This window comes from Rattus norvegicus, chromosome 7, assembly GCF_036323735.1.
Source record: "Rattus norvegicus strain BN/NHsdMcwi chromosome 7, GRCr8, whole genome shotgun sequence".
NCBI lineage: Eukaryota > Metazoa > Chordata > Mammalia > Rodentia > Muridae > Rattus > Rattus norvegicus.
The window spans coordinates 3,763,583-3,788,397 of NC_086025.1; the positions used below are offsets into that span (position 1 = coordinate 3,763,583).

The 24,815-nt window shown below is 38.9% G+C and overlaps 1 protein-coding gene across 2 annotated transcripts; it reads right to left on the reverse strand.

Moving 5' to 3' along the window:
• Positions 1–1,673: 1,673 nt before the first annotated feature.
• On the reverse strand, positions 1,674–8,106 carry Or6c76b (olfactory receptor family 6 subfamily C member 76B). 2 transcript variants are annotated; one of them, XM_063264022.1, is made up of 2 exons: positions 7,201–8,106; positions 1,674–1,812 (listed from the first exon to the last, which is right to left on the reverse strand). In XM_063264022.1, exons 1-2 carry the CDS (start codon positions 8,104–8,106, stop codon positions 1,750–1,752), a joined length of 969 nt encoding a protein of 322 aa, XP_063120092.1. In that variant the 3' UTR covers positions 1,674–1,749. The 2 variants fall into 2 exon arrangements, with proteins under 2 accessions (XP_063120092.1, NP_001001386.1); NM_001001386.1 differs by lacking the exon at positions 1,674–1,812 and having other exon boundaries at positions 7,171–8,106.
• Positions 8,107–24,815: the final 16,709 nt, after the last annotated feature.

Consider the following 24,815-nt stretch of genomic DNA (forward strand, 5'->3'; position numbering starts at 1 on the left):
TTTTGACTTCTTCTTTTCCGATCTGTATCCCCTTGATCTCCTTTTGTTGTCTGATTGCTCTGGCTAGAACTTCAAGAACTATATTGAATAAGTAGGGAGAGAGTGGGCAGCCTTGTCTAGTCCCTGATTTTAGTGGGATTGTTTCGAGTTTCTCTCCATTTAGTTTAATGTTAGCAACTGGTTTGCTGTATATGGCTTTTACTATGTTTAGGTATGGGCCTTGAATTCCTATTCTTTCCAGGACTTTTATCATGAAGGGGTGTTGAATTTTGTCAAATGCTTTCTCAGCATCTAATGAAATGATCATGTGGTTTTGTTCTTTCAGTTTGTTTATATGATGGATCACGTTGATGGTTTTCCGTATATTAAATCATCCCTGCATGCCTGGGATGAAGCCTACTTGATCATGGTGGATGATTGTTTTGATGTGCTCTTGAATTCGGTTTGCCAGAATTTTATTGAGTATTTTTGCGTCGATATTCATAAGGGAAATTGGTCTGAAGTTCTCTTTCTTTGTTGTTTCTTTGTGTGGTTTAGGTATAAGAGTAATTGTGGCTTCGTAGAAGGAATTCGGTAGTGCTCCATCTGTTTCAATTTTGTGGAATAGTTTGGGTAATATTGGTATGAGGTCTTCTATGAAGGTTTGATAGAATTCTGCACTAAACCCGTCTGGACCTGGGCTCTTTTTGGTTGGAAGACCTTTAATGACTGCTTCTATTTCCTTAGGAGTTATGGGGTTGTTTAACTGGTTTATCTGTTCCTGATTTAACTTCGATACCTGGTATCTGTCTAGGAAATTGTCCATTTCCTGAAGATTTTCAAATTTTGTTGAATATAGGTTTTTATAGTAAGATCTGATGATTTTTTGAATTTCCTCTGAATCTGTAGTTATGTCTCCCTTTTCATTTCTAATTTTGTTAATTTGGACGCACTCTCTGTGTCCTCTCGTTAGTCTGGCTAAGGGTTTATCTATCTTGTTGATTTTCTCAAAGAACCAACTTTTGGTTCTGTTGATTCTTTCTATGGTCCTTTTTGTTTCTACTTGGTTGATTTCAGCTCTGAGTTTGATTATTTCCTGCCTTCTACTCCTCCTTGGTGTATTTGCTTCTTTTTGTTCTAGAGCTTTTAGGTGTGCTGTCAAGCTGCTGACATATGCTCTTTCCTGTTTCTTTCTGCAGGCACTCAGCGCTATGAGTTTTCCTCTTAGCACAGCTTTCATTGTGTCCCATAAGTTTGGGTATGTTGTATCTTCATTTTCATTAAATTCTAAAAAGTTTTTAATTTCTTTCTTTATTTCTTCCTTGACCAGGTTATCATTGAGTAGAGCATTGTTCAATTTCCACGTATATGTGGGCATTCTTCCCTTATTGTTATTGAAGACCAGTTTTAGGCCGTGGTGGTCCGATAGCATGCATGGGATTATCTCTATCTTTCTGTACCTGTTGAGGCCCGTTTTTTGACCAATTATATGGTCAATTTTGGAGAAAGTACCATGAGGAGCTGAGAAGAAGGTATATCCTTTTGCTTTAGGATAGAATGTTCTATAAATATCCGTTAAGTCCATTTGGCTCATGACTTCTCTTAGTCTGTCGACATCACTGTTTAATTTCTGTTTCCATGATCTGTCCATTGATGAGAGTGTGGTGTTGAAGTCTCCCACTATTATTGTGTGAGGTGCAATGTGTGTTTTGAGCTTTAGTAAGGTTTCTTTTACGTATGTAGGTGCCTTTGTATTTGGGGCATAGATATTTAGGATTGAGAGTTCATCTTGGTGGATTTTTCCTTTGATGAATATGAAGTGTCCTTCCTTATCTTTTTTGATGACTTTTAGGTGGAAATTGATTTTATTTGATATTAGAATGGCTACTCCAGCTTGCTTCTTCTGACCATTTGCTTGGAAAGTTGTTTTCCAGCCCTTCACTCTGAGGTAGTGTCTGTCTTTGTCTCTGAGGTGTGTTTCCTGTAGGCAGCAGAATGCAGGGTCCTCATTGTGTATCCAGTTTGTTAATCTATGTCTTTTTATTGGGGAGTTGAGGCCATTGATATTGAGAGATATTAAGGAATAGTGATTATTGCTTCCCTTTATATTCATATTTGGATGTGAGGTTATGTTTGTGTGCTTTCATTCTCTTTGTTTTGTTGCCAAGATGATTAGTTTCTTGCTTCTTCTAGGGTATAGCTTGCCTCCTTATGTTGGGCTTTACCATTTATTATCCTTTGTAGTGCTGGATTTGTAGAAAGATATTGTGTAAATTTGGTTTTGTCATGGAATATCTTGGTTTCTCCATCAATGTTAATTGAGAGTTTTGCTGGATACAGTAACCTGGGCTGGCATTTGTGTTCTCTTAGGGTCTGTATGACATCAGTCCAGGATCTTCTGGCCTTCATAGTTTCTGGCGAGAAGTCTGGTGTGATTCTGATAGGTCTCCCTTTATATGTTACTTGACCTTTTTCCCTTACTGCTTTTAATATTCTTTCTTTATTTTGTGCGTTTGGTGTTTTGACAATTATGTGACGGGAGGTGTTTCTTTTCTGGTCCAATCTATTTGGAGTTCTGTAGGCTTCTTGTATGTCTATGGGTATCTCTTTTTTTAGGTTAGGGAAGTTTTCTTCTATGATTTTGTTGAAGATATTTACTGGTCCTTTGAGCTGGGAGTCTTCACTCTCTTCTATACCTATTATCCTTAGGTTTGATCTTCTCATTGAGTCCTGGATTTCCTGTATGTGTTGGACCAGTAGCTTTTTCCGCTTTACATTATCTTTGACAGTTGAGTCAATGATTTCTATGGAATCTTCTGCTCCTGAGATTCTCTCTTCCATCTCTTGAATTCTGTTGGTGAGGCTTGTATGTACAGCTCCTTGTCTCTTCTTTTGGTTTTCTATATCCAGGGTTGTTTCCATGTGTTCTTTCTTGATTGCTTCTATTTCCATTTTTAATTCCTTCAACTGTTTGATTGTGTTTTCCTGGAATTCTTTCAGGGATTTTTGCGATTCCTCTCTGTAGGCTTTTACTTGTTTATTAATGTTTTCCTGTGCTTCCCTAAGTGTGTTCATGTCTTTCTTGAAGTCCTCCAGCATCATGATCAAATATGATTTTGTAACTAGATCTTGCTTTTCTGGTGTGTTTGGATATTCCATGTTTGTTTTGGTGGGAGAATTGGGCTCCGATGATGGCATGTAGTCTTGGTTTCTGTTGCTTGGGTTCCTGCGCTTGCCTCTCGCCATCAGATTATCTCTAGTGTTACTTTGTTCTGCTATTTCTGACAGTGGCTAGACTGTCCTATAAGCCTGTGTGACAGGAGTGCTGTAGACCTGTTTTCCTCTCTTTCAGTCAGTTATGGGGACAGAGTGTTCTGCTTTCTGGCGTGTAGTTTTTCCTCTCTACAGGTCTTCAGCTTTTCCTGTGGGCCTGTGTCTTGAGTTCACCAGGCAGCTTTCTTGCAGCAGAAAATTTGGTCTTACCTGTGGTCCCGAGGCTCAGGTTCGCTCGTGGGGTGCTGCCCACAGGCTCTCTGCAGCGGCAGCAACCAGGAAGACCTGTGCCGCCCCTTCCGGGAGCTTCAGTGCACCAGGGTTCCAGATGGTCTTTGGCTTTTTCCTCTGGCGTCCGAGATGTGTGTGCAGGGAGCAGTCACTTCTGGTTTCCCAGGCTTGTCTGCCTCTCTGAAGGTTTAGCTCTTCCTCCCACGGGATTTGGGTGCAGAGAACTGTTTATCCGGTTTGTTTCTTTCAGGTTCCGGCGGTGTCTCAGGCACAGGGGTCCTGCCGCTCCTGGGCCCTTCCCCACGGGAGCCCAGAGGCCTTATACAGTTTCCTCTTGGGCCAGGGATGTGGGCAGGGGTGAGCAGAGTTGGTGGTCTCTTCCGCTCTGCAGCCTCAGGAGTGCCCACCTGACCAGGTGGTTGGGTCTCTCTCTCACCGGGTCTGGGAGCAGAGAGCTGCTGCGGGCCGGGATCCGCGGGTGTGTGACTTCCGGTGGCTTTATGTTTTAACTATGTGCAATTTTTAATATATCAATTATGTTTCAATGCAGATGATAAAGGTAGAGAACTTTAAAAGTGAAAACACTGCAGTCCTTATAGAAGATATTATTGTACAAAACCCAGGACGGAGCCCCCAGTGAAGACATGGTCAATACTCTTCCACACCTAAGGCTCAGAGTCCTTTGTAAAAGAGTGGATAGAAAGACAGTAGGAGCCAAAGGATAAGGTACTTTGCTGTGAGATTAACAAAGATGATACCTGTAGAGAGAATTTTTTATGCATTGTGTGGAGGCATCGCCTGTCAATAAAAAACCTAATGCCAATGGAGGGAAGCTGGAATAGAATGTAGGAGACTGAGCAGATAGCCAGAATGAGAAAGAGCAAGAGTGAGGGTGAGAGAGAGAGACAGACAGAGAGACAGAGACAGAGAGACAGAGACAGAGAGAGACAGAGACAGAGAGACAGAGACAGAGAACAAGAGAGAGGGGAGTGGTAATTGATTCTGAGACAGAGTCATGCATGGGAGATTTGCCCAGACTCTGAGGAAATTAGATACATGGAGGTAACAAACCAAAGCTTATGGTTCAGTCATTTATTAATAAATGATTAGTCTCAGAGTCATTATTCTAGGAGTATAATCATATAATAACCTTAAGGTAAAATTAAAACAATGGAAAACAAAAAGCAAGAGAAGCTGCAAGAACAATGACTAACATAACATGTCCTGGGCACAGAAGAATCCCCTCTCACCTACTAAGCTAGGCAAGATTTCTTAGAACTTCTGTGCCTTTCCTATGTTTTCAATTGGTCAGATTGTATTTTTCTTCTGTGTGACAATGTTTATTTACAAACTCTCTCTCTCTCTCTCTCTCTCTCTCTCTCTCTCTCTCTCTCTCTTTCTCTCTCTCTCATGGCTACGGAGGACAGGGTTTCTCTTTTTGTAGCCCTGGTGTCCTGGAACTCACTTTATAGATCAGGCTGATTCACTTGCCTCTGCCTCCCAACTTATGGCAGTAAAGGTGTGGTCCACTGTCAAATTCTAATATTTTATGTACTACTGAGCACCTGTATTCACACCTCTCCTCTGGGGTGTCAGCATGTTGCCTATATGCCCCTCAGCATAGGTAAAATGCAAGGGCAATATAATATAGGTGTCCAGGTAGGTGTTTCTCCAGGTAAGAAACAGCAGGGGCTGGGAAAGAAGCTGTGTTTCTCAAACCCCTGTACACCTAGATACGGCTAGAAACTGTGAAGAGTTGAGAACAGTGCTTCCCATCCTCCTGTATGCCTAGTCACTGCTGGGGGATCAGAGGAGTTTGGAACAGGAGTCCTGGACACTATGAGCCTGGGATAGGGGGAATCCAGCTGGAGTGACAGGAATTTATAGGGGCTTCTATGGGAGGCTGAGGTGTGGCTCTAAATTATAAATGCCATCCCCTTTCTCCTGTGGCAATCCTTGGTGGACACAGTCCTTGCTTGTCCAAACTGCTCTATTCATGGTGGATGGGAATGTATACATCTTACTCAGGCTGAATAAGAGATTAAATACCTTTTTCATGAAGCGATGCCTATGAAGGGATCACATTGACTAAGCCCATGTGGCCTATTTAGATACCTCATTAACATGGAGAACTTTAAGTTCTGTGTAACATGACTGGTTGTCATGTTCTTAGTGGAGTGTTGTGGTTACATGTTCCAGAAGAGGGTCCTGGTTCAAAGCTAGTTTGAATTCCTGTTGTTCTCAATTATGAGATTTACCATTATGAACTTGCTACTACTACCTTACCAGTTCTGTTTGGTGACATGGTCCACTCCGCCAGCCCCACTACCATATACAAACCTTTAAAAAGTAGACTAGGACACCTGAAATGAAGACAATAGATTTAGGAGGCACACAGTACAGATATTAAAATTAATAAATCACTCCCTTTGGTAAGGGAGATTTCTAGAGAGGTTTTCTTCAGAGACGTTGGGTTCTCCCAAAATTTAAGATTTTTTAAATAAATATATGTTATTGCCCATTTATTTCAGTAATAACTGTAATTAGAACATTTTGACAAGCATAAAATCATTCTTTTTCCAATATATTTTAACTGAAGCAGAATCACATCCCTTTCACTTCTCTTTCTTTCCCGAGGAAATAACGACTAAAGAGTTATTCTTAATACTGTATTATATTTTTGTTGTTTAAGCTACTATAAAAATAAAATCACAATAAATATGAAAATATTCTAAAGACAATAACTTGCAAAGTAAACATTTTCTGTTAATTTGCTATCATCAACATAAACAATCTATTTTGAATCTTTAAGTGGGTTTTAATAAGTTTTATGTTGTTTTTTGTTCAGTAAAAAAGTTTGTATCTCCCTTTTCCTTTTAATAATTTGTTTTGTATTTCTTTATTGAGAACACCATATTTTAATGTACTGTTCATATGTATTGGTATTTCTCATATTGTACTCCTTAATTGGCACAGCTATGTCCATTGGAAGCAGCAAGAGTCATGAAGCCAGCACAGCTACTTGACACAGTTTCAGTAAACCTGAGCAGATTGCTCCAATCCCTGTTCTTCATTCTCTAATTTTTGGATTTTGGTGTTCACATGTTGTATTTTGGGGGTGGGGATTTCTGCAAAATGACTTTTTAAAGTCTTTTCCTTAGAAAGTCTTGATTTTTTTTTAGGAAAATCTTAAAATTGACTTAATATGACCAATATGTGGAGTCTTCCTTTTTCTCTGGAAATCATTAAACAGAGAAAAGTACATAGGTAGATGAGGGCATAACTCCAGTTATCGTCCCCTGTGCAAACTCAAACAGTGTAATTGGTACAGGGCAAGCAGGGACAACTGAGAAATGCTGACAAGCCAGGTAACTGATTCAAGGTCCTATATTTTTATAGGTTTAGAATTCTCTGAAAATGTAGTTCAAAGATAAGGGATTTTACTGGGTACACCCAAGGAGGAATAAATCTTAGTAAATAAGATTGACTAAAATAAAACTTTTGTACTTTATTGTACAGATGGTGAAACATATTAATAAAGCTAGGTATTAGTTTTCTATTGGTAAAAAACTGGTTCAGATAATTTTGTTTCTCTAAAGTGCTTTGAATACACAAACATTGCCAGCCTAAAATCAGAGTGCCATATAATAAATGTATTTCCTTGTTTCATTTGTAGGCTAAATCAGATCAGCATTTTGAGGCAAGCTTTCTTCTCACGAGATCCTTAAATGCTTGTTTCACCTGTTGGTTCCTTAAAGTGTAGATAAAAGGATTGAGCATGGGGGCAACAGAGGTGTTGAGCATAGCCACCCCCTTTGTCAAAGCGACTCCAGCCTTGGCAGATGTTTTCACATACATGAAGATGCAGCTTCCATAGGATATGGAGACAACAATCATGTGTGAGGAGCAGGTTGCAAAGGCCTTTTCCCTTTGTTTGGCTGAGGGAAATTTCAGAATAGTTCTGAGAATACAGGTGTAAGAGAGAATTATCAGCATCAGTGTGGTCATAAGTGTGATCAAAGCTAATATAAAGCTCATGAGCTCCAAAGTACTTGTGTCTGTGCAGGATATTTGCAGCAAAGGGGCAGAGTCACATGTGAAGTGGTCAATAATGTTGGAGTCACAGAAATCTAACTCTAAGCCCATGGCCAGTGGAGGAAAAATTACCAAGAAACCAGCCAGCCAAGAGCTGATGATGAGCTGGTGGCAGATCTTGTTACTGATGATGGTTGTATAGTGCAGGGGCTTGCAAATTGCCACATAGCGATCATAGGACATGGATGCCAGAAGGAAAAACTCTGTTGAGCCAAGGAAGATAAAGAAAAATAGTTGGGCAACACATGCATTATAGGAGATTGATTTGTCTTTAGTTAGGATGCTGACCAAAAACCTAGGGTTACAGACAGAAGTAAATGAAATTTCTAGGAAGGAGAAATTCCTGAGGAAGAAATACATGGGAGTCTTCAGGTGGGAATCGAGCAGAGTGAGTGTAATGATGGTTAAATTTCCAGTAATGCTCAGCATATATGTGAGAAACAGAAAAAAGAAAATCACAACCTGAAGCTCAGGATCGTCTGTCAGACCCAGAAGGATGAAGTATGTCACTGAAGTTCTGTTCCTCATCTCTGACGGTTTGTCTATAGCAAATCTAATTGATAAATTCAACACAGAAAACATGGAAACACAAACATGAGTCACAACAAGTGAAGCATCTCTCTCTCTCTCTCTCTCTCTCTCTCTCTCTCTCTCTCTGTGTGTGTGTGTGTGTGTGTGTGTGTCTGTGTGTCTCTGCCACCTTATCTCTCTGTCCCCCCTCTTTCTGCATCTTATATTGTCTGCATCTGATCATATCTCTGAAGATACATTTTCCATATTTAAAGGAAGAATACTGTATGTTGTTGTTCTGCAACTATTACTTTGATATTCTATTAAATTTACAAATTGAATATACATTCTTTTAATACTTCATTATCGACATTATACTTTTCTTATGTCATCTTTTCTATAAAACAAAATGCTTGTTTTACTTTGTGAAAATCAGTGGTCAAGTTAATTATATAAAGGAATAGTCTACACATCAAAGTAAAAAAGTAAACAATGTACTTTCTATTAGTATTTTTTAAACAAAATAATAAATGTCATTATATCTTTCTATTTTAAACAATTAAATAATATTCCTCTTTTTAAAAAGACTCCGCTACAAATTTTGCCTTTTTGCCTTATAGAGACCTTGATTCTTGATCTCAGAAATAAAACTCCCAGTACTTTTAGCCAATATGTATATAATTGCTGAACAAAGTTTTGAAGTTAAGTTAATCATCAAAGAGCAAGAACATAATTTATTTTACATCATGTATGCATAATTCATAATGACAACTGAAATATACTGATATTTTCATTTTCCCTTCATACAGATATTAAAAAGGTATATCAGTAACTCAATCATGATCAGTCTAAACAATAGATGCTCAGATGGTAAGGAAATGTGCCACATTCTCCACATTGAATAGCTAATAACTTTCACTACAGAAGCTACATATAGAATTGCATAAGATAATTGTAAATAAAGCTGCAATATTGTTTATGAAAAACTTGAAAATATTTACCAATTTAAAGTATCAAGAATGCAATAATAGGCTAAGATCTCTTAAAGCAAATTCATGCCATGTCCATGTAGCACAAAGTGAATGGTGTGTTCATTTCTCTCTTACCACAAACCTGTGCATTTCTTCAGAGGACCCCAGATATTTCATCTCTAATAATGCAGTTAAACATCTTCTTTATATGTTTCTGCATCTAACATCTAGGAATCTGACACATTCCTTACGATATCTTGACAAGACATCTCTAGATGAGGGATTCATTCCTATAAAATTATTCAAACAATTCTAATATTTCCCAAAAGAATGTTTGTATTAAGATTCCCTGGGGACAGCAATTATACTGTTTGCAACACACAACTTCAAAAATGTTCTACAAAACATGAAAATACATAATGACCTCTGGGATAAATGATAATAGGGCACTAGTATATACAAGTAGAATATTGTTTCTAGCAATCATATTTAATTGGTTGATTATGTGACCTACATGCCAAGAGATGGCACAAATTATCTGTAAGTAATTAGCTAGACAATTTTGAAGGGATGAGATCTAACAAAAAATATAGTTTTCTTCTCACATTGTTTTTCATAGGAGAATGTTGAGATAGACTATGCACCACTTTGAGTTACTCCATAGTCTCTAAAAGAGTAGTGCGTTTCTAGGCTGTGCCTACTGAAAGATTTCAAAAGCAGCCTGTGCCTCCGTTTTAAGGGTGTAAGAATATTGAATCATAGGGAAACAGAATATGTGTTATCCCCAACACAAGGAAAATCAGTTAAAACATGGAAGTAAAGTTACAGTAGAGGTCTAAGGGGAAAATGGAGCTGACCTTGAACCTGCTATACAGCCAATGATTGGCTTGGCTTAATATATATATATATATATATATATATATATATATATATATATATATATATATATATTAGAGCTGGGGACCAAACCCAGGGCCTTGAGCTTCCTAGGCAAGTGCTCTACCACTGAGCTAAATCCCCAACCCCTGGCTTAAAATTCTAATCCTCTTACCTACTCCATCCAAAACCTACAATTATAGGCATCACTACTGTGTCATGTTCAATATATTTTCCCACAATTTTGACATAGTTATTTTTTACATATGTATTAACTGAAGGTGTGGTTCTATTTTTAATTGAGAATTTCTGGTGGATAATGTGTTTTAAGATATTTTCGATCTTTTTTATCTGATATTTTAAAACAGAATATGATATATCATGTTAATAAGTTCCCTCAAAATCAGATATCTTTGTGTTTTTTTTTCTTTTCTTTTCTTGGATAATTTCTTTTCTGATATGTCAAATGCTATCCCTTTTCCTGGTTTTCCCTATGGAAGCCCCTATCACATTTCCCCTCTCCCTCTATGGAGTGCTCCCCCACCTATCTACTTCCTTTCTCCAATGTCCTTGTCTTAGCATTCTACTACAATGGGAAATAGAGCCTTCACAGGACAAAGGGCCTCTCATCCCATTAATGTCCAACAATGCCATTCTATATTACATATGTGGCTGGAGCCCTTGGTGCTCCTTGGTTGGTGGTTTTATCCCTAGGAACTTTGAGGTGTTTGGTTGATTGATATTGTTGTTCTTCCTATGGGGTTGCAAACCTCTTCAGCTCCTTCTCTCCCTTCTCTAACTCTTCCATTGGGGACCCCGTTTTCAGTCTAGTGGTTGGCTGCAAACATTGGCCTCTGTATTTGTGAGGTTCTGGCCGAGCCTCTCAGGTGATAGCTTGTATTAGGCTCCTGTGATCATGCACTTTTTCTTCCTTTTTTTTCTCCATCTTGGGTATTTCTTATTTACATTTCAATTGTTATTCCCATTCCCGGTTTCCAGGCCAACATCCCCCTAACCTCTCCCCCTCCCCTTCTAAGTGTCTGGGTTCAGTGACTGAATATGAGATGGATTTCAAGGTGCAACAGTCTCTAAATCAACTTTCTTTCTGTCTCTGCTCCACACTTTGTCTTGGTAATTCCTTCTGAGAGTATTGTGTTCCCCATTTTAAGAAGGACTGAAACATTTGCACTTTGGCCTTCCTTCTTCTTGAACTTCATGTGGTCTGTGAATTGTATCTTGGCTATTCTGAGCTTTTGGGCTAATATCCACTTATCAGTGAGTGCATACCATGTGTGTTCTTTTATGCTTTTGTGATTGGCTCAATTTATCCAGGATATTTTCTAATTTCATCCATTTGCCTATGTATTCCATGAAGTCATTGTTTTTGATAGCTGAGTAGTACTCCATCGTGTAAATGTGCCACATTTTCTATATCCATTCCTCTGTTGAAAGACATATGGGTTCTTCCAGCTTTGGGCTATTATAGATAAGGTTTCTATGAACCTTATTTATAATAAGGCAGAGGTACCTGGAAGAGAATGGGGGCAGGAGACACAAAGAAGGACACCAAGACAAGAGTCTGATTAAGGCGACAATTTTATTTTTTCTCAAGGTTGAATTTATACCATAACATGGGTAACAGAGAGAGGGGGGGAATGGGAAACATTTACATAGGTCAAGGACACAGTATTCGTGTGGTCAGCTGATGTCAACAGGATGTTGGTTTTTCAGAAAGGTTACAGATCATCACATTGTGTATCTTGACATCAGATGTATTTCTCAGCAAGGTCAGCATTATTCTTCCTATCCACCTCATTTGTATTAGTCTTCTGCATCTGACTGGCATTTTCCATGAACCCAGTCATACTTAATTTTCACCATAATAATAACATCAATAATGGACGACTTCAAGGGCATCGCTGCCAACATCTCCCCCTTCCTTTTAGACAAATGAAAAGGTGACCAAATGACCATGCTGTCCTGGAATGAGCCCCTTGAGCGTCTGTCTTAGGTTAGAGTGATATTTTCACATGGCCAAGAGAATCTTGTGGTCAGGGTCTGTCATGGGATAAAGCAGCAGCTAATGGCGGCCCTTCTGTCTTATGCCCTTTATTTTCATGAATATATCACTCTCTTACCAGTCATTGACTGTCCAGCTCAGTATGCAGGGGTGATGATTTGTTCTTGTTTCAGCAAAGACATCAGGACAGCAGCCAGAAAAGAATGTTGGCCTCATTTGGCTGAAGGACAAAATTGTCCTTGCCTGGGCTGGGAGGAGATGTGTAGGTGAGCTTGGCCCTCACCAAAGGCATCCTCCACAGTTAGCCTATGATAATATACCTACATAGGTTTTATTTTTGGCCATATTATCTACCTGTTGTTTAATAAAGCTGGTTAAACAATTAAATGTACAAGTGCCAAAAGTATAAGCAAAAGAAGGTCTATTAGGGGGCCCAACAGAGACCAATTTTGATACCAGTTCTCAGCCTTTTCTCTTTCTCATTTTCTCTTTTTTAAGCCTTCTTTGACTTTTTTATGCTGTCTTTAACCATATTCTAAGGCACAGGGAGTATTCAAGCAGGGCCTTTCTCTTACAAATCAGAATTCACTGTGATTGCTCAAAGTTGGAAAACTAAAGGTAAAAACCAATCAGAAATAAGTACACTTGTTAGCATGTATGGTTTACATAAAGGGGGGGGGCAGACAATTGTTCTTTTCGATTATCCTCTGACTCTTAAAGACAGTGTGAGACAAAATTAAAATAGTCAGATGACACTGCTGCAAATGTTTAACCGTGAATTGTAAATATTTACAATTTTTAACTCATATTAAACATCTTAAACAATTTGAAGAAACCTCACCATTAAATTATAACCATCAGGAAAAAAAATAAAGACATTAGTAGGTATCCCATGCTTGTTATGTCAGAAATAAGCAAACCCCAACTCAGTACAGTATAGGATCAATAACTGAAAGTTAAATGATATGTTAATACATAGAAGGAAAAATAATATGTTGACTGCCAATGTTGACATTCACAAAATAATTCCAATAGACAATTCTATTTGCAGCAATCATAATTGCATTATCCAAAAAGCCAAACCCTACAAAAGGTATGGCCTTGTGGAAGAACACATATCTCAGCTGTCCTGGAGTGGATGGTAGAGCTTCTAATTTTTCTTGTGCGATGGCAATGGACTTGAAGTGGTGCAGTTCTTTGAGCAAGCAGTTCCTCTCGGTGGAGTGCAAGCTGTACTGTACCCTGTACTGTGTTTAGCGCCTCCATGGGCTCTTTCTTGGGGTGAGTGTCCAGAAACTGGACAGTAGAAATGTACAGCCTATTTTAACAATTTTATGGTAAATATAATCCCTGAATCAGCACCTGATTGAAACATTCTAAGACCCTAAGTTTATCCACATGTCCAATCCTTGTTTCATCTCACAGAGGTAAATTTAATATTTAGGGGGATACATCATTCCATTGGTTTTGAATTAGAACCTTCACAACAGGAATCTGGGACATGCATATTAGTAGGGTGGGAGATATTATAAGTCAAACAATGCAGTGTATTAGGTGATAACATTCTCAAGAACAGAGGAAAAGGGCCAGGCAAGAAAGCTAAGGGGTGGCTGTGTGAGAGCTGGTGGAACAACCAGATCAGGTGACAAATAGCATTCAGTCACACAGCTAAATGAGGAAGCTTTCTTATGACAAAAAGGTCACTGCAAAAACGAATGAAAGCTTTGTGCCTATGAAACTGAAAGGCGAGCAGAAGGACAGCTGGAGTCTGTTACCAGCTATCTCTCTGATCTTTAGAGTTTGCTAACACTGGAGTACTGATCTTTAATAGAAATATAGCCCTCCCCTGGAATTAGAACCCTCTGAATTCCAGGACTTCAGTATCAGTTCTTCACCAACCTATCTCACTGGCTTAGAGGACCATGGAAAAGAAAACATTGATCCTTACCTTGGCCACAGCTTCCAGTTGCAGTAGGCTGAAGAGCCCGTGCCAAGAGTTTCTCCTCTCATCATCCTAGAGTAAAGCCTGTTCTGTCTGGCAAAACAATCCCTCACAGCCTGCTGCAGACTCTTTCTGAAACTACTTTAGGGGCTCCCCACCCCCCAACCTGGGGCATTTTGACCACAGGGGCAGGAACTGACCACTGCAGGGATAGGATAAGAGGCACTTTCTATATCAATGATGACTAATGGGAAAGGTGACTTAATGTTGCAGATGAATTCCTCTCTTGGAATAGGACCAGCAGATAAGGCAGGCTCCCTTAAAGAACTTCTCTTAATGAATGTTCTCCTTTTGTGAGCAAGTGTTGAAGGACTGGCCCCTGAAGGCAGCAACAGGGTTTTTTTTTTTTTCAGGGCCAAAAGTCTCATAATAGTCTTTAAAATAATCACTAACTCTTAACTCTCCACTAACTTTTTGCTGTTAAAGCTTCAGCCCCAGCCGGGGCTCATCACCTTGAAACTTCTCTTGTGATGGCTCAGCCTGAGCTGCGCTGCTGCCTGCGCACAGCCTGCAGCTTGCTTGCTAGCAGCCCTGCTTGCCTGCCACCCTTAGCCCCATACTTCCTAACTCTGTGCTGTTCCTTCCTTAGAAGCTGTGAATGTCTATGCAACAGGGAGATCCTTTCTTCAAGATCCAATCAAAGCTTTCAGGTTCCTGTTTATGCCTAGTTCAGACAGGGTCACTCGCTAACCTGGAGTCCTTCATACACAAGTGTGTTGAACTGTTCTCAGCAGCTAGACTGGACAAGGGAAGCAAAGGGAGGGGCATCTCTCCTTAGGGAGGAGGCTCAAAAGAGAAAGAAAAAACTCCCTGGCAGAAAACAATTTCTCTCAAGCAAACCACTTCCAACTTAAGCACCAAGAGAACCAAGTAAACCTGACAAACAAAACAAACAGTTCCATGATTTCAAATACAGTCACCAATCCATGATTTCAAACACAGTCATCAGTCCAAGTCCAAAATAAAACAAGAGTCAAAAAGACACTCAACAATACCACAAAAAAAAAACAAACTAAACAAAAAGACCAAGACAAGGCATCCTATAAGCGATTTCTACAGATGCCTGATACCTTCAGTACCTGGCCCAAGCTGCAGCTTAATCTTAGCTGCCTCTGGGATGAGGAGGACCATCTGATCCTACCTCCCAGTGGGATTCTAGAGTGTCCTCTAGATTCCTTTCTCTCCTAGAGCATCCTTTAGGGCCTGTGGCCTGTGACAACTAGTACGTCCATCTTTCACATCCGTAAGCCCCTCACAGGACCCATAGTGACCTCTGAGGGGACTCTAACCCCTCTCCAGGGGGGGAACTCAAATCCCCTTCTGAAGGGACTTGAACCTCTCAGACAGCAGACACAGACAACACAAGGCAACATGAAACAAAGACGAGACAACATGACACAGAGACAAAATAGAAAGTAACACAGAACACAAAACACAGATTTGCTCGAGCTTACCTTTGATCTCTTTGCCAATTGTGGTCTGGGGGAACATAGTTCCCACCTCATGCACCAAAATGTTGTAAGACCCCATAGTAGCCTTAACTCAGGAGCACAACCCACGGAGTACAGATTGACAAAGTGACTGCTGCAATAGCATGAGGGTATAAGATTTTTAATCCATGTATGTGGGGTTGCTCATCCATGCAGGGAGAGGCAACCTCAAACCCAAAAAGCACACAACTTTTATTCATTACAGAGGGCAGACTTCAGCAACAAGGTTAGCCGATCCATTAAACAATCACTAACTTTGCACTATCTTTTGTATCAATTGTACTCTCCTGGGGGAACTATGGACAAATATTTCCTACAAAGTATAAGAATTTCTTTAAATCTTTTTTCTTAACCCTATTCTTCGCATCCTGAGTGACTCCCTGAGTCTTGTCATAAAAGGTGACTGTAGAATGCTTGTTCCATCACTCACCACTGAGATCTGCGTCGTCCGGGGAGAAACACACACTAAGACTCTGAACCAAGGTCGGGCAGTCCATGGTTGCCAGAAGCGGGGGAGCAAAGGCTCCGAGGGGGGAGCAAAGGCTCTGACAAACAAGGAAGACAGGCCTGCCTATTCACGGGGAATGATGTTCTCCTCCAGGAGACCTCCAAACAGCCACACGCTAGGCGCCATTTGTCAACGACAGGGGCTGAGGGTACTTGGAAGAGAAGGGGGACAAAAGACACGAAGAAGGACGCCAAGACAAGAGTCTGATTAAGGCAACAATTTTATTTTATCCCAAGGCTGAAATTATACCATAACATGGATAACAGAGACGGGGGGGAAGTGGGAAACATTTACACAGGCCAAGGATACAGTATTTGTGTGGTCAGCTGATGTCAACAGGATGTTGGTTTTCCAGAAAGGTTACGGGTCATCACATTGGGTATCTTGACATCAGATGTATTTCTCAGCAAGGTCAGCATTATTCATCCTTATTCACCACCAGATTTGTATTAGTCTTCTGCAGCTGGCTGGGGATTTTCCATGAACTTAGTCATACTTAATTTTCACCATAATAATAACATAAATAATGGAGGGCTTCAATGTCATCACTCCCAACACATAGTGGAGCATGTATCCTTGTTATATCTGGGAGCATCTTTTGGGTATATGTCTAGGAGTGGTATAGCTGGGTCCTTTGGTAGTACTAGGTCCAATTTTCTGAAAAACTAACAGACTGATTTCCAGAGTGGTTGTATCAGGTTGCAATCTGACCAAGAATGAAGGAGTGTTCCTCTTCCTCTATACCATCGCCAGCATCTGCTGCCACCTGAGTTTTTGATCTTAGTCATTACGACTGGTGTGAAGGGGAATCTCACGGTTGTTTTGCTTTTCATTTCCTAGATGGCTAACAATGTTGAACATTTTTTTAGGTGCTTCACAGCCATTTGATATTACTCAGTTGAGAAATCTTTGTTTAGAACTGTACCCCATTTTAATAGGGTTATTTGAGTGTCCGGATTCTAACTTCCTGAGTTCTTTGTTTATATTGGATATTAACCCTCTATTGGATGAAAGATTGGTAAAGATCTTTTTCAAATCTATTTGTTTCCATTTTGTCTTATGGATAGTGTTCTTTTTCTTATGGAAGCTTTGCAATTTTATGAGGTTCCATTTGTCTATTGTTGATCTTGGAAATTAGGTTGTTGGTGTTTTGTTCAGGAAAATTTCCCCTGTGCCCATGTGTTGAAGACTCTTTTTCATGTTTTCTTGTATTAATTTCAGTGTAAGTGGTTTTGATTCACTTTGACTTGAGCTTTGTATAAGGAGATAAGAATGGTTAGACTTTCATTCTTCTACATCCATACCTTCAGTTGAAAAAGAATAATTTGTTTTAAATACTATCATTTTTTTTCCATTGGATGGTTTTAGTTCCTTTGTAAAAGATCAAATGACCATAGGTGTGTGAGTTCATTTCTGGGTCTTCAATTCTATTCCATTGAACTATAATACTCTCTGTACCAATACCAATATCATACAATTTTTAATCATGATTGCTATGTAATACAACTTGAATTAGGGTGATTCCACCAGAGGTTCTTTTATTGTTGAGAATAGTTTTCGTTACCTTTGGCTTTTTGCTATTTTGAATGAAACTGCAAATGCTCCTTCTAATTCTATGAAGAATTGAGTTGGAATTTTGATGGGGATTGCATTAAATAGGTAGATTGCTTTTCGAAAGTTGGCCGTTTTTCCTATATTGTCCCTGCCAATTCATAACCATGGGAGATATTTCTATCTTTGGAGATCTTTGATTAATTTTTTCAGAGACTTGATTTCTTGTCATATATATCTTTCACTTCCTTGCTAGAGTCACACCAAGGTAATTTATATTATTTGTGACTAATTGTGAAAGGTGTTGTTTCCCTAATTCTTTCTCAACATGTTTATCCTCTGAGTAGAGTAATGATTTCTTTGAGTTTATTTTATATCTATCCACTTGGCTGAAGGTATTTATTAGGTTTAGAAATTCTCCATTGGAACTTTTGGTGTCACTTAAGTATAGTATCATATCATCTACAAATGGTGACATTTTGACATCTTCCTTTCTAATTTGTATCCCTTTCATCTGCCTTTGTTTTCTGATTACTCTGGCTAGGACTTAGAATACTATATTGAATAAGTAAGGAGAGAGTATTCAGCCTTGTCTAGTCCCTGATTTTAGTCAAATTTCTTTAAGTTTCTCTGCATGTGTTTTGATGTTTGCTACTGGTTTGCTGTATATTGCTTTCCCTATGTTTCTGAATGGGCTTTAAATTTCTGATCTTTCCAAGACTTTTATCATGAAGGGGTGTTGAATTTTGACAAATGCATCTAATTAAATGCTCATGTGGTTTATTTCTTTGAATTTGCTTATGCAGCAGATTACATTGATGCATTTCCATATATTGAACAATCACTGCATTCCTGGGATGATGCCTACTTGATCATGGTGAATGATTATTTTGATGTATTTTTAGATTCTGTTTGTGTGATTTTTATTGAGTATTTTTGCATCTATATTTAAAAGGGAAATTTGTGTGAAATTCTCTTTTCTCATTGCATCTTTGTGTGGTTTAGTATGAATGTAATTGTGACTTTATAAAATGAATTGGATAGTTTGCCTTCTGTTTCTATTTTGTGGAATAGTTTGAAGAGTATTGGTATTAGGTCTTCTACGAATGTCTGGCAGAATTCTTCACTAAATCTATCTGGTCCTGTGCTTTGTTAATTGGCTGCTATTTCTTTAGTGCTTATGGGACTGTTTAGATGGACTGTTTAAATATACCAATTTAACTTTGATACCTTGTATCTGTCTAGAAAATTGTTCATTTCATCCAGAGTTTTCCAGTTCTGTTGACTATAGATTTTTGTAGTAGGATCTGATGATTTTTTTTAAAATTTCCTCAATTTCTGTTGTAATGTCTCCATGTTCATTTCTGAATGTGTTAATTTGGGTACTGTCTCTGTGCCCTTCTTTTTTATCTTGACATAACCTACTTTCCTTTTTATACTATTAAGACATGTTTTAGATTTTTTTAAACAGGGACCCTGTGTATGTGTTATGTAGGCTGTAAAATATTGCTAAGTGAACCATTTTTCACAATCATTTACTCACGAGTTAAAGAATATGTATCTAAATTTTAAAATCAGACAGTAAAACCCTGTGAATAACCTGCCTGCTTAGCGCACAGAAGCACCTGTGAAAACTTTGAATGTTTCATTTTATAGTTAATATACATACTCATGTTATTATTTTTTATTATAATTATCCGTAAAAGTTAATTTTATTCATCTAATGTTAAATAAGCTCACCTCTTCTATTTCTTTCTAAACTCTGGCTGGCTGATTTAATTCAGCTCTTCTGGTTCAAAACTCCTCTCCAAGGTGACCGATTCAAATGGGCTTCTCTCTTGACTTTTGACTGAATTGCTCTGCATGGCCTCAAACTAACTCTTTTCATCTGATCTAATCTTCTGTTCTGTCTCTTTCTCTGCTTTGTTATGTCTTTTTTTTAATACTTTTTTTCTTTTCTTTTTTTTTTATTAACTTGAGTATTTCTTATATACATTTTGAGTGTTATTCCCTTTCCCGGTATCCGGGCAAACATCCCCCTCCCCCCTCCCCTTCCTTATGGGTGTTCCCCTCCCAACCCTCCCCCCATTGCCGCCCTCCCCCCACCAGTCTAGTTCACTGGGGGTTCAGTCTTAGTAGGACGCAGGGCTTCTCCTTCCACTGGTGCTCTTAATAGTACATTCATTGCTACCTATGAGGTCAGAGTCCAGGGTCAGTCCATGTATAGTCTTCAGGTAGTGGCTTAGTCCCTGGAAGCTCTGGTTGCTTGGCATTGTTGTACATATGGGGTCTCGAGCCCCTTCAAGCTCTTCCAGTTCTTTCTCTGATTCCTTCAACGGGGGTCCTATTCTCAGTTCAGTGGTTTGCTGCTGGCATTCGCCTCTGTATTTGCTGTATTCTGGCTGTGTCTCTCAGGAGCGATCTACATCTGGCTCCTGTCGGTCTGCACTTCTTTGCTTCATCTATCTTGTCTAATTGGGTGGCTGTATATGTATGGGCCACATGTGGGGCAGGCTCTGAATGGGTGTTCCTTCAGTCTCTGTTTTAATCTTTGCCTCTCTCTTCCCTGCCAAGGGTATTCTTGTTCCCCTTTTAAAGAAGGAGTGAAGCATTCACATTTTGATCATCCGTCTTGAGTTTCATTTGTTCTAGGCATCTAGGGTAATTCAAGAATTTGGGCTAATAGCCACTTATCAATGAGTGCATACCATGTATGTCTTTCTGTGATTGGGTTAGCTCACTCAGAATGATATTTTCCAGTTCCAACCATTTGCCTACAAATTTCATAAAGTCGTTGTTTTTGATAGCTGAGTAATACTCCATTGTGTAGATGTACCACATTTTCTGTATCCATTCCTCCGTTGAAGGGCATCTGGGTTCTTTCCATCTTCTGGCTATTATAAATAAGGCTGCAATGAACATAGTGGAGAACGTGTCTTTTTTATATGTTGGAGCATCTTTTGGGAATATGCCCAAGAGAGGTATAGCTGGATCCTCAGATAGTTCAATGTCCAATTTTCTGAGAATCCTCCAGACTGATTTCCAGAATGGTTGTACCAGTATGCAATCCCACCAACAATGGAGGAGTGTTCCTCTTTCTCCACATCCTCGCCAGCATCTGTTGTCCCCTGAGTTTTTGATCTTAGCCATTCTCACTGGTGTGAGGTGAAATCTCAGGGTTGTTTTGATTTGCATTTCCCTTATGACTAAAGATGTTGAACATTTCTTTAGGTGTTTCTCAGCCATTTGGCAATCCTCAGCTGTGAATTCTTTGTTTAGCTCTGAACCCCATTTTTTAATAGGGTTATTTGTTTCCCTGCGGTCTAACTTCTTGAGTTCTTTGTATATTTTGGATATAAGGCCTCTATCTGTTGTAGGATTGGTAAAGATCTTTTCCCAATCTGTTGGTTGCCGTTTTGTCCTAACCACAGTGTCCTTTGCCTTACAGAAGCTTTGCAGTTTTATGAGATCCCATTTGTCGATTCTTGATCTTAGAGCATAAGCCATTGGTGTTTTGTTCAGGAAATTTTTTCCAGTGCCCATGTGTTCCAGATGCTTCCCTAGTTTTTCTTCTATAATTTTGAGTGTATCTGGTTTGATGTGGAGGTCCTTGATCCACTTGGACTTAAGCTTTGTACAGGGTGATAAGCATGGATCGATCTGCATTCTTCTACATGTTGACCTCCAGTTGAACCAGCACCATTTGCTGAAAATGCTATCTTTTTTCCATTGCATGGTTTTGGCTCCTTTGTCAAAAATCAAGTGACCATAGGTGTGTGGATTCATTTCTGGGTCTTCAATTCTATTCCATTGGTCTATCTGTCTGTCTCTGTACCAATACCAGGCAGTTTTTATCACTATTGCTCTGTAAGACTGCTTGAGTGCAGGGATAGTGATTCCCCCTGAATTCCTTTTATTGTTGAGGATAGTTTTAGCTATCCTGGGTTTTTTGTTATTCCAGATGAATTTGCAAATTGTTCTGTTTAACTCTTTGAAGAATTGGATGGGTATTTTGATGGGGATTGCATGGAATCTGTAGATCGCTTTTGGTAAAATGGCCATTTTTACTATATTAATCCTGCCAATCCATGAGCATGGGAGATCTTTCCATTTTCTGAGGTCTTCTTCAATTTCTTTCTTCAGTGTCTTGAAGTTCTTATTGTACAGATATTTTACTTGCTTGGTTAAATTTACCCCGAGGTACTTTATATTATTTGGGTCCATTATGAAGGGTGTCGTTTCCCTAATTTCCTTCTCAGTTTGTTTCTCTTTTGTGTAGAGGAAGGCTACTGATTTATTTGAGTTAATTTTACACCCAGCCACTTTGCTGAAGTTGTCTATCAGCTTTAGTAGTTCTCTGGTGGAACTTTTGGGATCACTTAAATATACTATCCTATCATCTGCAAATAGTGAGATTTTGACTTCTTCTTTTCCGATCTGTATCCCCTTGACCTCCTTTTGTTGTCTGATTGCTCTGGCTAGAACTTCAAGAACTATATTGACTAAGTAGAGAGAGAGAGTGGGCAGCCTTGTCTAGTCCCTGATTTTAGTGGGATTGCTTCAAGTTTCTCTCCATTTAGTTTAATGTTAGCAACTGGTTTGCTGTATATGGCTTTTACTATGTTTAGGTACGGGCCTTGAATTCGTATTCTTTCCAGGACTTTTATCATGAAGGGGTGTTGAATTTTGTCAAATGGTTTCTCAGCATCTAATGAAATGATCATGTGGTTTTGTTCTTTCAGTTTGTTTATATAATGGATCACGTTGATGGTTTTCCGTATATTAAACCATCCCTGCATGCCTGGGATGAAGCCTACTTGATCATGGTGTATGATTGTTTTGATGTGCTCTTGGATTCCGTTTGCCAGAATTTTATTGACTATTTTTGCGTCGATATTCTTAAGGAAAATTGGTCTGATGTTCTCTTTCTTTGTTGTGTCTTTGTGTGGTTTAGGTATAAGAGTAATTGTGGCTTCATAGAAGGAATTTGGTAGTGGTCGATCTGTTTCAATTTTGTGGAATACTTTGGATAATATTGGTATGAGGTCTTCTATGAAGGTCTGATAGAATTCTGCACTAAACCTGTCTGGACCATGGCTCTTTTTGGTTGGGAGACCTTTAATGACTGCTTCTATTTCCTTAGGAGTTATGGGGTTGTTTAACTGGTTTATCTGTTCCTTATTTAACTTCGGTACCTGGTATCTGTCTAGGAAATTGTCCATTTTCTGCAGGTTTTCAAGTTTTGTTGAATATAGGCTTTTTTAGTAAGATCTGATGATTTTTTGAATTTCCTCCGAATCTGTAGTTATGTCTCCCTTTTCATTTCTGATTTTGTTAATTTGGACACACTCTCTGTGTCCTCTCGTTAGTCTGGCTAAGGTTTTATCTATCTTGTTGATTTTCTCAAAGAACCAACTTTTGGTTCTGTTGATTCTTTCTATGGTCCTTTTTGTTTCTACTTGGTTGATTTCAGCTCTGAGTTTGATTATTTCCTGCCTTCTACTCCTCCTGGATGTATTTGCTTCTTTTTTTTTCTAGAGCTTTGAGGTGTGCTGTCAACCTGCTCACACATGCTCTCTCCTGTTTCTTTCTGCAGGCACTCACAACTATGAGTTTTCCTCTTAGCACAGCTTTCATTGTGTCCCATAAGTTTGGGTATGTTTACCTTCATTTTCATTAAATTCTAAAAAGTCTTTAATTTCTTTCTTTCTTTCTTCCTTGAACAGGTTATCATTGAGTAGAGCATTGTTCAATTTCCATGTACATGTGGGCATTTTCCCTTATTGTTATTGAAGACCAGCTTTAGTCCATGGTGGTCTGATAGCATGCATGGGATTATTTCTATGTTTCTGTACCTGTTGAGGCCCGTTTTTTGACAAATTATATGGTCAATTTTGGAGAAAGTACCATGAGGAGCTGAGAAGAAGGTATAACCTTTTGCTTTAGGATAGAATGTTCTATAAATATCCGTTAAGTCCATTTGGCTCATGACTTCTCTTAGTCTGTCGACATCTCTGTTTAATTTCTGTTTTCATGACCTGTCCATTGATTAGAGTGGGGTGTTGAAATCTCCTACTATTATTGTGTGAGGTGCAATGTGTGTTTTGAGCTTTAGTAAGGTTTCTTTTACGTATGAAGGTGCCCTTGTATTTGGGGCATAGATATTTAGGATTGAGAGTTCATCTTGGTGGATTTTTCCTTTGATGAATATGAAGCATACTTCCTTATCTTTTTTGATGACTTTTAGTTGAAAATTGATTTTATCTGATATAAGAATGGCTACTCCAGCTTGCTTCTTCCGACCATTTGCTTGGAAAATTGTTTTCCAGCCTTTCTCTCTGAGGTAGTGTCTGTCTTTGTCTCTGAGGTGTGTTTCCTGTAGGCAGCAGAATGCAGGGTCCTCGTTGTGTATCCACTTTGTTAATCTATGCCTTTTTATTGGTGAGTTGAGGCCATTGATGTTGAGAGATATTAAGGAATAGTGATTATTGCTTCCTGTTATATTCATATTTGGATGTGAGGTTATGTTTGTCTTCTTTTCTTCTCTTTGTTTTGTTGCCAAGATGATTAGTTTCTTGCTTCTTCTAGGGTATAGCTTGCCTCCTTATGTTGGGCTTTACCATTTATTATCCTTTGTAGTGCTGGATTTGTAGAAAGATATTGTGTAAATTTGGTTTTGTCGTGGAATATCTTGGTTTCTCCATCTATGTTAATTGAGAGTTTTGCAGGATATAGTAACCTGGGCTGGCATTTGTGTTCTCTTAGGGTCTGTATGACATCAGTCCAGGATCTTCTGGCCTTCATAGTTTCTGGTGAAAAGTCTGGTGTGATTCTGATAGGTTTGCCTTTATATGTTATTTGACCTTTTTCCCTTACTGCTTTTAATATTCTTATTTAATTTTGTTCGTTTGGTGTTTTGACTATTATGTGACAGGAAGTGTTTCTTCTCTGGTCCAATCTATTTGGAGTTCTGTAGGCTTCTTTTATGCCTATGGGTATCTCTCTTTTTAGGTTAGGGAAGTTTTCTTCTGTGATTTTGTTGAAGATATTTACTGGTCCTTTGAGCTGGGTGTCTTCACTCTCTTGTATACTTATTATCCTTAGATTTGATCTTCTCATTGAGTCCTCGATTTCCTCTATGTTTTGGACCAGTAGCTTTTTCTGCTTTACATTATCTTTGACAGTTGAGTCAATGATTTCTATGGAATCTTCTGCCCTGAGATTCTCTCTTCCATCTCTTGTATTCTGTTGGTGAAGCTTGTATCTACAGCTCCTTGTCTCTTCTTTTGGTTTTCTATATCCAAGGTTG

Coding starts and splice junctions, on each gene's coding strand:
- Or6c76b (XM_063264022.1), bottom strand. CDS start 8,106: ATGAGGAACAGAACTTCAGTGACATACTTCATCCTTCTGGGTCTGACA. Junction 1,813..7,200: donor AACAAGCATTTAAGGATCTC/GTGAGAAGAAAG, acceptor TCATCAAAAAAG/ATAAGGAAGGACACTTCATA.